This window comes from Ctenocephalides felis, unplaced genomic scaffold (genome assembly GCF_003426905.1).
Source record: "Ctenocephalides felis isolate EL2017-DRISC unplaced genomic scaffold, ASM342690v1 CF-g0.4_SCAFFOLD_01170, whole genome shotgun sequence".
Classification (NCBI taxonomy): Eukaryota; Metazoa; Arthropoda; class Insecta; order Siphonaptera; family Pulicidae; genus Ctenocephalides; species Ctenocephalides felis.
In genome coordinates, this window is record NW_020537324.1 from 62,048,260 (window position 1) to 62,061,106 (window position 12,847).

The window sequence follows — 12,847 nt, forward strand, 5'->3', positions numbered from 1 at the left end:
CGGAATTCGGATTATCCGGAATTCGGATTATCCGGAATTCGGATTATCCGGAATTCGGATTATCCGGAATTCGGATTATCCGGAATTCGGATTATCCGGAATTCGATTATCCGGAATTCGGATTATCCGGAATTCGGATTATCCGGAATTCGGATTATCCGGAATTCGGATTATCCGGAATTCGGATTATCCGGAATTCGGATTATCCGGAATTCGGATTATCCGGAATTCCGATTATCCGGAATTCGGATTATCCGGAATTCGGATTATCCGGAATTCGGATTATCCGGAATTCGGATTATCCGGAATTCGATTATCCGGAATTCGGATTATCCGGAATTCGGATTATCCGGAATTCGATTATCCGGAATTCGGATTATCCGGAATTCGGATTATCCGGAATTCGGATTATCCGGAATTCGGATTATCCGGAATTCGGATTATCCGGAATTCGGATTATCCGGAATTCGGATTATCCGGAATTCGGATTATCCGGAATTCGGATTATCCGGAATTCGGATTATCCGGAATTCGGATTATCCGGAATTCGGATTATCCGGAATTCGGATTATCCGGAATTCGGATTATCCGGAATTCGGATTATCCGGAATTCGGATTATCCGGAATTCGGATTATCCGGAATTCGGATTATCCGGAATTCGGATTATCCGGAATTCGGATTATCCGGAATTCGGATTATCCGGAATTCCGATTATCCGGAATTCGGATTATCCGGAATTCGGATTATCCGGAATTCGGATTATCCGGAATTCGGATTATCCGGAATTCGGATTATCCGATTATCCGGAATTCGGATTATCCGGATTCGGATTATCCGGAATTCGGATTATCCGGAATTCGGATTATCCGGAATTCGGATTATCCGGAATTCGGATTATCCGGAATTCGGATTATCCGGAATTCGGATTATCCGGAATTCGGATTATCCGGAATTCGGATTATCCGGAATTCGATTATCCGGAATTCGGATTATCCGGAATTCGGATTATCCGGAATTCGGATTATCCGGAATTCCGATTTTTTCCGGAATCCCGATATTCCGGATTATCCGGAATTCGGATTATCCGGATTCGGATTATCCGGAATTCGATTATCCGGAATTCGGATTATCCGGAATTCGGATTATCCGGAATTGGATTATCCGGAATTCGGATTATCCGGAATTCGGATTATCGGAATTCGGATTATCCGGAATTCGGATTATCCGGATACGGATACCGGAATTCGCTTTATCCGGAATTCGGATTGTCCGGAATGCGGATTATCCGAATTCCGATTATCCGGAATTCGGATTATCCGGAATTCGGATTGTCCGGAATTTCGATTATCCGGAATTTCCGATTATCCGGACTTCGGATTATCCGAATTCGGATTATCCGGACTTCGGATTATCCGGACTTCGGATTATCCGGACTTCGGATATCCGGAATTCGGATTATCCGGAATTCGATTATCCGGAATTCGGATTATCCGGAATTCGGATTATCCGGAATTCGGATTATCCGGAATTCGGATTATCCGGAATTCGGATTATCCGGAATTCGGATTATCCGGAATTCGGATTATCCGGAATTCGGATTATCCGGAATTCGGATTATCCGGAATTCGGATTATCCGGAATTCGGATTATCCGGAATTCGGATTATCCGGAATTCGGATTATCCGGAATTCGGATTATCCGGAATTCGGATTATCCGGAATTCGGATTATCCGGAATTCGGATTATCCGGAATTCGGATTATCCGGAATTCGGATTATCCGGAATTCGGATTATCCGGAATTCGGATTATCCGGAATTCGATTATCCGGAATTCGGATTATCCGGAATTCGGATTATCCGGAATTCGGATTATCCGGAATTCGGATTATCCGGAATTCGGATTATCCGGAATTCGGATTATCCGGAATTCGGATTATCCGGAATTCGGATTATCCGGAATTCGGATTATCCGGAATTCGGATTATCCGGAATTCGGATTATCCGGAATTCGGATTATCCGGAATTCGATTATCCGGAATTCGGATTATCCGGAATTCGGATTATCCGGAATTCGGATTATCCGGAATTCGGATTATCCGGAATTCGGATTATCCGGAATTCGGATTATCCGGAATTCGGATTATCCGGAATTCGGATTATCCGGAATTCGGATTATCCGGAATTCGGATTATCCGGAATTCGGATTATCCGGAATTCGGATTATCCGGAATTCGGATTATCCGGAATTCGGATTATCCGGAATTCGGATTATCCGGAATTCGGATTATCCGGAATTCGGATTATCCGGAATTCCGATTATCCGGAATTCGGATTATCCGGAATTCGGATTATCCGGAATTCGGATTATCCGGAATTCGGATTATCCGGAATTCGGATTATCCGGAATTCGGATTATCCGGAATTCGGATTATCCGGAATTCGGATTATCCGGAATTCGGATTATCCGGAATTCGGATTATCCGGAATTCGGATTATCCGGAATTCGGTTATCCGGAATTCGGATTATCCGGAATTCGGATTATCCGGAATTCGGATTATCCGGAATTCGGATTATCCGGAATTCGGATTATCCGGAATTCGGATTATCCGGAATTCGGATTATCCGGAATTCGATTATCCGGAATTCGGATTATCCGGAATTCGGATTATCCGGAATTCGGAAATCCGGAATTCGGATTATCCGGAATTCGGATTATCCGGAATTCGGATTATCCGGAATTCGATTATCCGGAATTCGAATTATCCGGAATTCGGATTATCCGGAATTCGGATTATCCGGAATTCCGATTACCCGGAATTCGGATTACCCGGAATTCGGATTATCCGGAATTCGGATTATCCGGAATTCGGATTATCCGGACTTCCGATTATCCGGAATTCGGACTATCCGGAATTCGGATTATCCGGAATTCGGCTTATCCGGAGTTCGGATTATCCGGACTTCGGATTATCCGGAATTCGGATTATCCGGAATTCGGATTATCCGGAATTCGGATTATCCGGAATTCGGATTATCCGGAATTCGGATTATCCGGAATTCGGATTATCCGGAATTCGGATTATCCGGAATTCGGATTATCCGGAATTCGGATTATCCGGAATTCGGATTATCCGGAATTCGATTATCCGGAATTCCGATTATCCGGAATTCGGATTATCCGGAATTCGGATTATCCGGACTTCCGATTATCCGGACTTCCGATTATCCGGAATTCGGATTATCCGGAATTCGGATTATCCGGAATTCGGATTGTCCGGAATTCGGATTATCCGGAATTCCGATTATCCGGAATTCCGATTATCCGGAATTCGGATTATCCGGAATTCGGATTATCCGGAATTCGGATTATCCGGAATTCGGATTATCCGGACTTCGGATTATCCGGAATTCGGATTATCCGGAATTCGGATTATCCGGAATTCGGATTATCCGGAATTCGGATTATCCGGAATTCGGATTATCCGGAATTCGGATTATCCGGAATTCGGATTATCCGGAATTCGGATTATCCGGAATTCGGATTATCCGGAATTCGGATTATCCGGAATTCCGATTATCCGGAATTCCGATTATCCGGATTCGGATTATCCGGAATTCGGATTATCCGGAATTCGGATTATCCGGAATTCGGATTATCCGGAATTCGGATTATCCGGAATTCGGATTATCCGGAATTCGATTATCCGGAATTCGGATTATCCGGAATTCGGATTATCCGGAATTCGGATTATCCGGAATTCGAATTATCCGGAATTCGGATTATCCGGAATTCGGATTATCCGGAATTCGGATTATCCGGAATTCGGATTATCCGGAATTCGGATTATCCGGAATTCGGATTATCCGGAATTCGGATTATCCGGAATTCGGATTATCCGGAATTCGGATTATCCGGAATTCGGATTATCCGGAATTCGGATTATCCGGAATTCGGATTATCCGGACTTCGGATTATCCGGAATTCGGATTATCCGGACTTCGGATTATCCGGACTTCGTATTATCCGGACTTCGGATTATCCGGACTTCGGATTATCCGGACTTCGGATTATCCGGACTTCGGATTATCCGGACTTCGGATTATTCGGACTTCGGATTATCCGGACTTCGGATTATCCGGACTTCGGATTATCCGGACTTCGGATTATCCGGACTTCGGATTATCCGGACTTCGGATTATCCGGACTTCCGATTATCCGGACTACCGATTATCCGGACTACCGATTATCCGGACTTCCGATTATCCGGACTTCCGATTATCCGGAATTCCGATCATCCGGAATTCCGATTATCCGGACTTCGGATTATCCGGACTTCAGATTATCCGGACTTCGGATTATCCGGACTTCGGATTATCCGGACTTCGGATTATCCGGACTTCGGATTATCCGGACTTCGGATTATCCGGAATTCGGATTATCCGGAATTCGGATTATCCGGAATTCGGATTATCCGGAATTCGATTATCCGGAATTCGGATTATCCGGAATTCGGATTATCCGGAATTCGGATTATCCGGAATTCGGATTATCCGGAATTCGGATTATCCGGAATTCGGATTATCCGGAATTCGGATTATCCGGAATTCGGATTATCCGGAATTCGATTATCCGGAATTCGGATTATCCGGAATTCGGATTATCCGGAATTCGGATTATCCGGAATTCGGATTATCCGGAATTCGGATTATCCGGAATTCGGATTATCCGGAATTCGGATTATCCGGAATTCGGATTATCCGGAATTCGGATTATCCGGAATTCGGATTATCCGGAATTCGGATTATCCGGAATTCGGATTATCCGGAATTCGGATTATCCGGAATTCGGATTATCCGGAATTCGGATTATCCGGAATTCGGATTATCCGGAATTCCGATTATCCGGAATTCGGATTATCCGGAATTCGGATTATCCGGAATTCGGATTATCCGGAATTCGGATTATCCGGAATTCGGATTATCCGGAATTCGGATTATCCGGAATTCGGATTATCCGGAATTCGGATTATCCGGAATTCGATTATCCGGAATTCGGATTATCCGGAATTCGGATTATCCGGAATTCGATTATCCGGAATTCGGATTATCCGGAATTCGGATTATCCGGAATTCGGATTATCCGGAATTCGGATCATCCGGAATTCCGATTATCCGGAATTCGGATTATCCGGAATTCGGATTATCCGGAATTCGGATTATCCGGAATTCGGATCATCCGGAATTCGGATTATCCGGAATTCGGATTATCCGGAATTCGGATTATCCGGAATTCGGATTATCCGGAATTCGGATTATCCGGAATTCGGATTATCCGGAATTCGGATTATCCGGAATTCGGATTATCCGGAATTCGGATTATCCGGAATTCGGATTATCCGGAATTCGGATTATCCGGAATTTCGATTATCCGGAATTCCGATTATCCGGAATTCGGATTATCCGGAATTCGGAAAATCCGGACTTCGGATTATCCGGACTTCCGATTATCCGGAATTCGGATTATCCGGAATTCCGATTATCCGGAATTCGAATTATCCGGAATTCGGATTATCCGGAATTCGGATTATCCGGAATTCCGATTACCCGGAATTCGGATTATCCGGAATTCGGATTATCCGGAATTCGGATTATCCGGACTTCCGATTATCCGGAATTCGGACTATCCGGAATTCGGATTATCCGGAATTCGGCTTATCCGGAGTTCGGATTATCCGGAATTCGGATTGTCCGGAATTCGGATTATCCGGAATTCCGATTATCCGGAATTCGGATTATCCGGAATTCGGATTATCCGGAATTCGGATTATCCGGAATTCGGATTATCCGGAATTCGGATTATCCGGAATTCGGATTATCCGGAATTCGGATTATCCGGAATTCGGATTATCCGGAATTCGGATTATCCGGAATTCCGATTATCCGGAATTCCGATTATCCGGAATTCGGATTATCCGGAATTCGGATTATCCGGACTTCCGATTATCCGGAATTCGGATTATCCGGAATTCGGATTATCCGGAATTCGGATTATCCGGAATTCGGATTATCCGGAATTCGGATTATCCGGAATTCCGATTATCCGGAATTCCGATTATCCGGAATTCGGATTATCCGGAATTCGGATTATCCGGAATTCGGATTATCCGGAATTCGGATTATCCGGACTTCCGATTATCCGGACTTCGGATTATCCGGAATTCGGATTATCCGGAATTCGGATTATCCGGAATTCGGATTATCCGGAATTCGGATTATCCGGAATTCGGATTATCCGGAATTCGGATTATCCGGAATTCGGATTATCCGGAATTCGGATTATCCGGAATTCCGATTATCCGGACTTCCGATTATCCGGACTTCCGATTATCCGGAATTCGGATTATCCGGAATTCGGATTATCCGGAATTCGGATTATCCGGAATTCGGATTATCCGGAATTCGGATTATCCGGAATTCGAATTATCCGGAATTCGAATTATCCGGAATTCGGATTATCCGGAATTCGGATTATCCGGAATTCGGATTATCCGGAATTCGGATTATCCGGAATTCGGATTATCCGGAATTCGGATTATCTGGAATTCGGATTATCCGGAATTCGGATTATCCGGAATTCGGATTATCCGGAATTCGGATTATCCGTAATTCGGATTATCCGGAATTCGGATTATCCGGAATTCGGATTATCCGGAATTCGGATTATCCGGAATTCGGATTATCCGGACTTCGGATTATCCGGACTTCGGATTATCCGGACTTCGGGTTATCCGGACTTCGTATTATCCGGACTTCGGATTATCCGGACTTCGGATTATCCGGACTTCGGATTATCCGGACTTCGGATTATCCGGACTTCGGATTATCCGGACTTCGGATTATCCGGACTTCGGATTATTCGGACTTCGGATTATCCGGACTTCGGATTATCCGGACTTCGGATTATCCGGACTTCGGATTATCCGGACTTCGGATTATCCGGACTTCCGATTATCCGGACTACCGATTATCCGGACTACCGATTATCCGGACTTCCGATTATCCGGACTTCCGATTATCCGGAATTCCGATCATCCGGAATTCCGATTATCCGGACTTCGGATTATCCGGACTTCGGATTATCCGGACTTCGGATTATCCGGACTTCGGATTATCCGGACTTCGGATTATCGATCAAATGGACCTTTTGTCGAATAACATTTTTCCAGTTATAATTTCCCAGAATTTATCGCAGAATAGATAGTAATATATGAAGGTCCGGGGTTAAAAAGGCCAACCACCGATTTGTCAAAAATCAGTAAAGTTAAGCATTGTTTAACAACAATATTTGAAAGTAGAGGAAAAAAGATTTATAGCCAGCTTCAAGCTTGATTTGAAAACGGTAATCTTTGAAAGGGGGGGGAGATAAACGGTAATCTTTGAGAATCCATAATAAAAGTATTTTCTTCCGTTGGTAGTTTTTAAGCATTAGTTAAAAATGTAATTATTTTGTAAAATACCTTTAAAACTATAATAAGGCTTTAAATCTTTTTGCCACCTGCCTGTTTCAAGTTACCCCGCCTACAGGGTAAAAAGGTCTAGATACCAAATTTTTGAAAGACATCAAAAAGGCACATTTCTACAATGATGAAGTAGAAGGCAGTTTACTGAACTCAGATAATTGTTCGTTTGATATGTGTTATTTGCTGTGATATAATTGTTATGGTTTTCACAATATAGTTTACATTTGCTCAAAGTCAAATTGGACCTTTGTGCCTCGCCCTGCTCTACATATATACTTGATATTAAATTTACTTTTTTTCACCGAATGTGACTTGAAACTTTTCAAAAAGCAGGTAAAAAAAGAAATACTTTTTTGAATTTTAAATATTTATTTTCTATCTCTCCTCGCAAAAATTTGAAAATTTTGTAAACTCAGTAGTATTATTTACAATTATACACAAAATCCAGAATCCAAAAACAATATAAAAAACTTGAAACGTAATCAATTAGTCGAAAGACCAAAAAAGACTTGGATGGTTTATACTATTTCCTATAGAAAGTGTATAAATCTTCCAGTTTGATTGTATTGACAAAATATAGATAAACCAATGGGGTTTATTGTTTTTATAATACTTCATTGTATATAGCATTCAAACAACACATCCTTATACACTTAAAATATTAATATTTTTGATTCTCTAGAAATTGTCTAGAATATACCTTATTTAGCAAAACAACGTTTGCCGGGTCAGCTAGTATGTTATATATGTGTTTCAAGATAGAAGACAAAATTTTTTAATAATTTAGTAGATACTTTTATATGCATATTATTATATTTAATTAGATAAATTGGATAAATAATTAAACATGATACATTTTTAGAATCCTGAGATCATTTTTTGAATGAGTTCTAATTCTTTTTGCATTATTTCATACGCATTTATAAGTTGGCTTTATTTGTAAGATTTGCTTCATAGCGGGTTAGATGATAAACAATTATATAATTTATATCGATTCCTTTAATTTATATTATTAACTTCCCATAGGGTAAGTTAAAGTAATCGCAAAAAAATCGCAAATGAAAATTTTGTTATCTTTACGTTCCAGAGGTTTCTGAACATTTTGGCATACCTTAGAAAAAATGGATGTATGTGTGTGTGCGTGTGTGTGTGTTTGCGTCGAAGATTTCGGGAACACGGTTCAATCGATTTCAATTATTCAAAAAACATTCGATTGCTGTTGATAAGGAGACGTGCTGATTAGTTTTTGGCATAGGCAGGTCTAGCCGTTTCGAAGATACGGGGCAAAAAGTGCCACAAACGGTAACTCGGTTTTTAGGAGAACGGAGCGTCCTATTTTAATAATTCGAAACACATTTTACTTGTATTGACAAGATTTTCATGAAGGCAGGTCTAGCGGTTTCCTAGATCTAGTGAAAAAAGTAAAAAAAATGCCATTTGGCGGTCAAAAGTGATCATTAGACATATGCACATCAAATTATCAGATATTTTATAGAGATTTTAACAATAAGTATAAATTTAGTTTACATTCTTATGGGTTCCGTACCAATGTTTATCAGTTACACGGCGACGCGACGCGACGCTTACGCGCTTCGATATTTTGTCTCTATGCAGTCAAAGCAGTATGATTGCTTTGAAAAAAAGTTTAGAATTTCCAAAATATTTCAAAATAAAGAAAACATTTTTTTCAAAAAGTCTTTTTTTTCTAATAAAGAAAATTTTTGCCAAAAATTTATAGTTTCTCAAAAATCTAATTTTTTGAAAGTAAAATTTTTTCAAAAATGTTAATCTTTTAAAAAAAAAATAATTTTTGGTACTGGAAGCTCCAACAATTTTCCTAAGGCACGATGTCATGCGCTCCACTAGTTATTATCTTTGATTAGATAAATTACATAAATATATATAAACCTTGGATGTTTTTGAAAACCAGGAATTGAATATGTATCTAGTTGTATTTGAATGTTCATTTTCAGACTAGTACACGATCGAGAGCTTCAACTCCATGACGGAACTCGTTTACTTCGGCATGATCGATACGATGAACTATTAAACGAAAGCTCGGGCTCCGTAGAAAGCCTAACAGCAAATGGTGTCCTTCGCATTCATCCTTCATTTCGTATTGTTGCTCTGGCTGAGCCTCCGACAACCCACGGCGGAAGCGCGAGCAAAGGCGCTTGGCTTACCCCCGAAATGCTTAGTTTGTTCCTGTTTCACGAAGTCAGGGAACTGAGCGCCAATGAGGAAATGCTGATCATAAATACACTGGTGAGATTGGAAATAGACAAATTTTTACTGAAATTGATACTATATGCACTCTCATATTAGGTTGTCAAATATCTCCCTTCCGCCTTTTTGCTCTTGGTTTATAATACAAAAAGGCGGAAGGGAGATATTTGACCACCTTATATGATAATTGAGGTGATCATACTTTTAAATTTCAAATCCGGGACGTGGACGATGGGTGTTTATGCTAAATAACTTTAAATATGATATAAAAATAGTGGTGCATGGCATTGTGCCTTAAGGCAAATTGCTGGAACTTTCCGTATCAAAAACTGAATTATTAAAAAAAACTTTACAACTTTGAAAAAATTAGATTTTTGAGAAATTTTGAAAATTTTGAAAAAGTTTGACTTTGCTGAAAAATTGTATTTTTTCATATTTAGTTTTTTTGTATTTTGATTTATTTTAAAAATTTTGAACATTGCATAGCTGATTTGGAGTTGAAATATCAAAGCGCGTAAGCGCCGCGCACTCGTCTTAACGTGTAAACATTGGTACGGAACCCATATAAATGTACACAAAATTTATACTTATTATTATAATCTTTATAAAATATATGATAATATGATGTACATAAGTCTAATGTTCAGTTTTGACCGCCAAATGACATTATATTCCCTTTTTTTATTGGATCTCCGGATACGCTGGACCTGCCTTTACAAAAATTTTACCAGAAGTTCATTACAAGTAAAATGTTTTTTGAATTATTTAAACCGGACGCTCCATTATCTCAAAACCTGAAATAATATTTTCGGCACTTTGTGCCCCGTATCTCCGAAACGGCTATACCTGCCTTTGCCAAAACTAATCAGCACGTTTCCTTATCAGTAGGAATCGAATGTTTTTTGAATTATTCAAATCGGTGAATTCGTATTCGCAAAATCGTCGACGAAATTTTGTATCCGCACACACATACATCCATTTTTTCTAAGATATGCCAAAACTTTCAGAAACCTCTGAAACGAAAAGATGTATAAAAATTTTCATTTTTGTTTTTTTTGCGATTACTATAACTTGCCCTACTGAAAGTTAATAATAAATACTAATTAGGGATACTATAATAATCTTTTTTTTAATACATTCAATTATTATAAACAACATTTTTTAAAATTAGTTCAAAAGTTTTTATATTTTTTTTATCTTAGGGTTTTTTCGTTTCTAAGCTTTGCATAAAATGGCATAAAATTTTCTTTATAATTATAACTTTAGTAAAAAGTATCGCTTAAACATAGATAAAAGAAGAGTATGCGCCTAATGTTATCTTTTCCTCTCAGAAAGTTCGTTTTTCTACCTTTACTAATTTTCCTAAATTTGAAATTGGAAGTACATAATCAATAAATGATTTTTAGAGCATTTTTAGATTTTGTCATTCGGCAATTTTCTCTTTCCCAACATATAGTTTCATAAAAACTCATCGTATATATCATTTTCATATATTTGGCGTGTTGTATTTTTTTATTAACAAAGTAATAACGTAGATTCAATTTCAACCTATACTTTTCAAAAATTCGGGTCAAAAAACCTGTATCCAGGACAATACTGCTTCTGGAAACCTTAGACCGTTTCTTTCATCAGTCATCTTAATCATAATTCACAAAATTTAGATTTTATAATATGCTAGTAGTACGCTTATAGTTTTTTATAGTAATTATCAAAATTTATTATAAATGCATAATATGCTAGTAGTTTTTTATAGTAATTATCATAATTTATTATAGATGCATAACGTTTCTTAGTTGGTTTGGGTTGATGTAAGCATATATATACGCATGAAATACTTTTAAATTTGAATACTACTGGGATATATGATAAAAAAAATTAGGTAATGTTTTCTCATAATACAACTGTCTAAAAATATACCATTTTAATTAATTCCAATTAAGTATATATGTAGTTCATTAAAAATAAAAATTGCGTTTTTTACATTAATAATTAAATTAAAATTTATTATTACAGTATGGCAAAATATCAAAACCTTTGCACTCAACTATTGAATTAGCGCACACTTTGCGCAATTCCGAGGATCCAACACTGCGTCATCTTTCAGGTACAATTATTATCAGCATTTGTTCGTATGTATTCAGTATTGCATTATTATTGAGATAATAACATTTCCAAAATTGAATAATTTATTCTAGGATCACTTTCAACCAGACAATTACTACGCATAGCGCACCGCATGTCAAGCTACCCAACTCAATCAGCATACGATACAATTCATCGAACATTTTTGAGTAAATTCCTTCCTAGTATTCCTCGAAATGCTTTGGATAATACAATGAAGAAACTAAATATTACTGACACCAGTTTTGCAGGTACTGTGCATTGATTTAAAAAAAAAAAATTAAAAATCTAACTTATTACTATCATCAGGTAATGAAGAAACAAAGAAATGTGTAGTTGAAAATGGAGTTTTAACGATTGGCAAAACAAGTACACATATATACAAAACCGATGCTCATACTAAAGTTCCAAATATTCTTTTCTATGATGTACCACAACATACTGAATTGTTAGAATGGCTTTTACAAGATTTTCTAATAGGCAATCATCTGCTCCTGGTTGGTAATCAAGGAGTAGGCAAAAATAAAATTACTGACAGATTACTCCAACTTATGAACAGACCAAGGGAATATATTCAACTGCATCGTGATACTACAGTGCAGACATTAACTCTTCAACCTACCATTGTGGATGGAGTGGTTGTTCATGAAGATTCGCCTCTTGTTAAGGCCATCAAAAATGGTCATGTTTTAGTAATAGACGAAGCTGATAAAGCACCTACACATGTTACATGCATTCTAAAAACACTAGTAGAAAATGGTGAAATGATTCTAAGTGATGGTCGACGAATTGTTCCTCAAGATTTTAATAATGATGGAAATGTGTTTGGAGATATTGTGAAAATACATCCAGATTTCAGAATGATTGTACTTGCGAATCGACCAGGATTTCCATTTTTAGGAAACGATTTCTTTGCGGCTTTAGGTATTGTAATAAAATTATAAACATTTTATTATTACACTTTGTATTTTTTACTTT

The 12,847-nt window shown here is 38.5% G+C and overlaps 1 protein-coding gene across 1 annotated transcript in view; it reads left to right on the plus strand.

The window, feature by feature from the left end:
- Nucleotides 1-12,847, plus strand: part of LOC113365947 (von Willebrand factor A domain-containing protein 8) — a 39,616-nt gene that overhangs the window by 24,093 nt on the left and 2,676 nt on the right. The window contains exons 9-12 of the mRNA XM_026607491.1: nucleotides 9,496-9,787; nucleotides 11,762-11,852; nucleotides 11,944-12,120; nucleotides 12,179-12,793. Of these exons, the coding sequence (XP_026463276.1) occupies nucleotides 9,496-9,787; nucleotides 11,762-11,852; nucleotides 11,944-12,120; nucleotides 12,179-12,793 (1,175 nt within the window). The remainder of the gene's footprint in view (nucleotides 1-9,495; nucleotides 9,788-11,761; nucleotides 11,853-11,943; nucleotides 12,121-12,178; nucleotides 12,794-12,847) is intronic.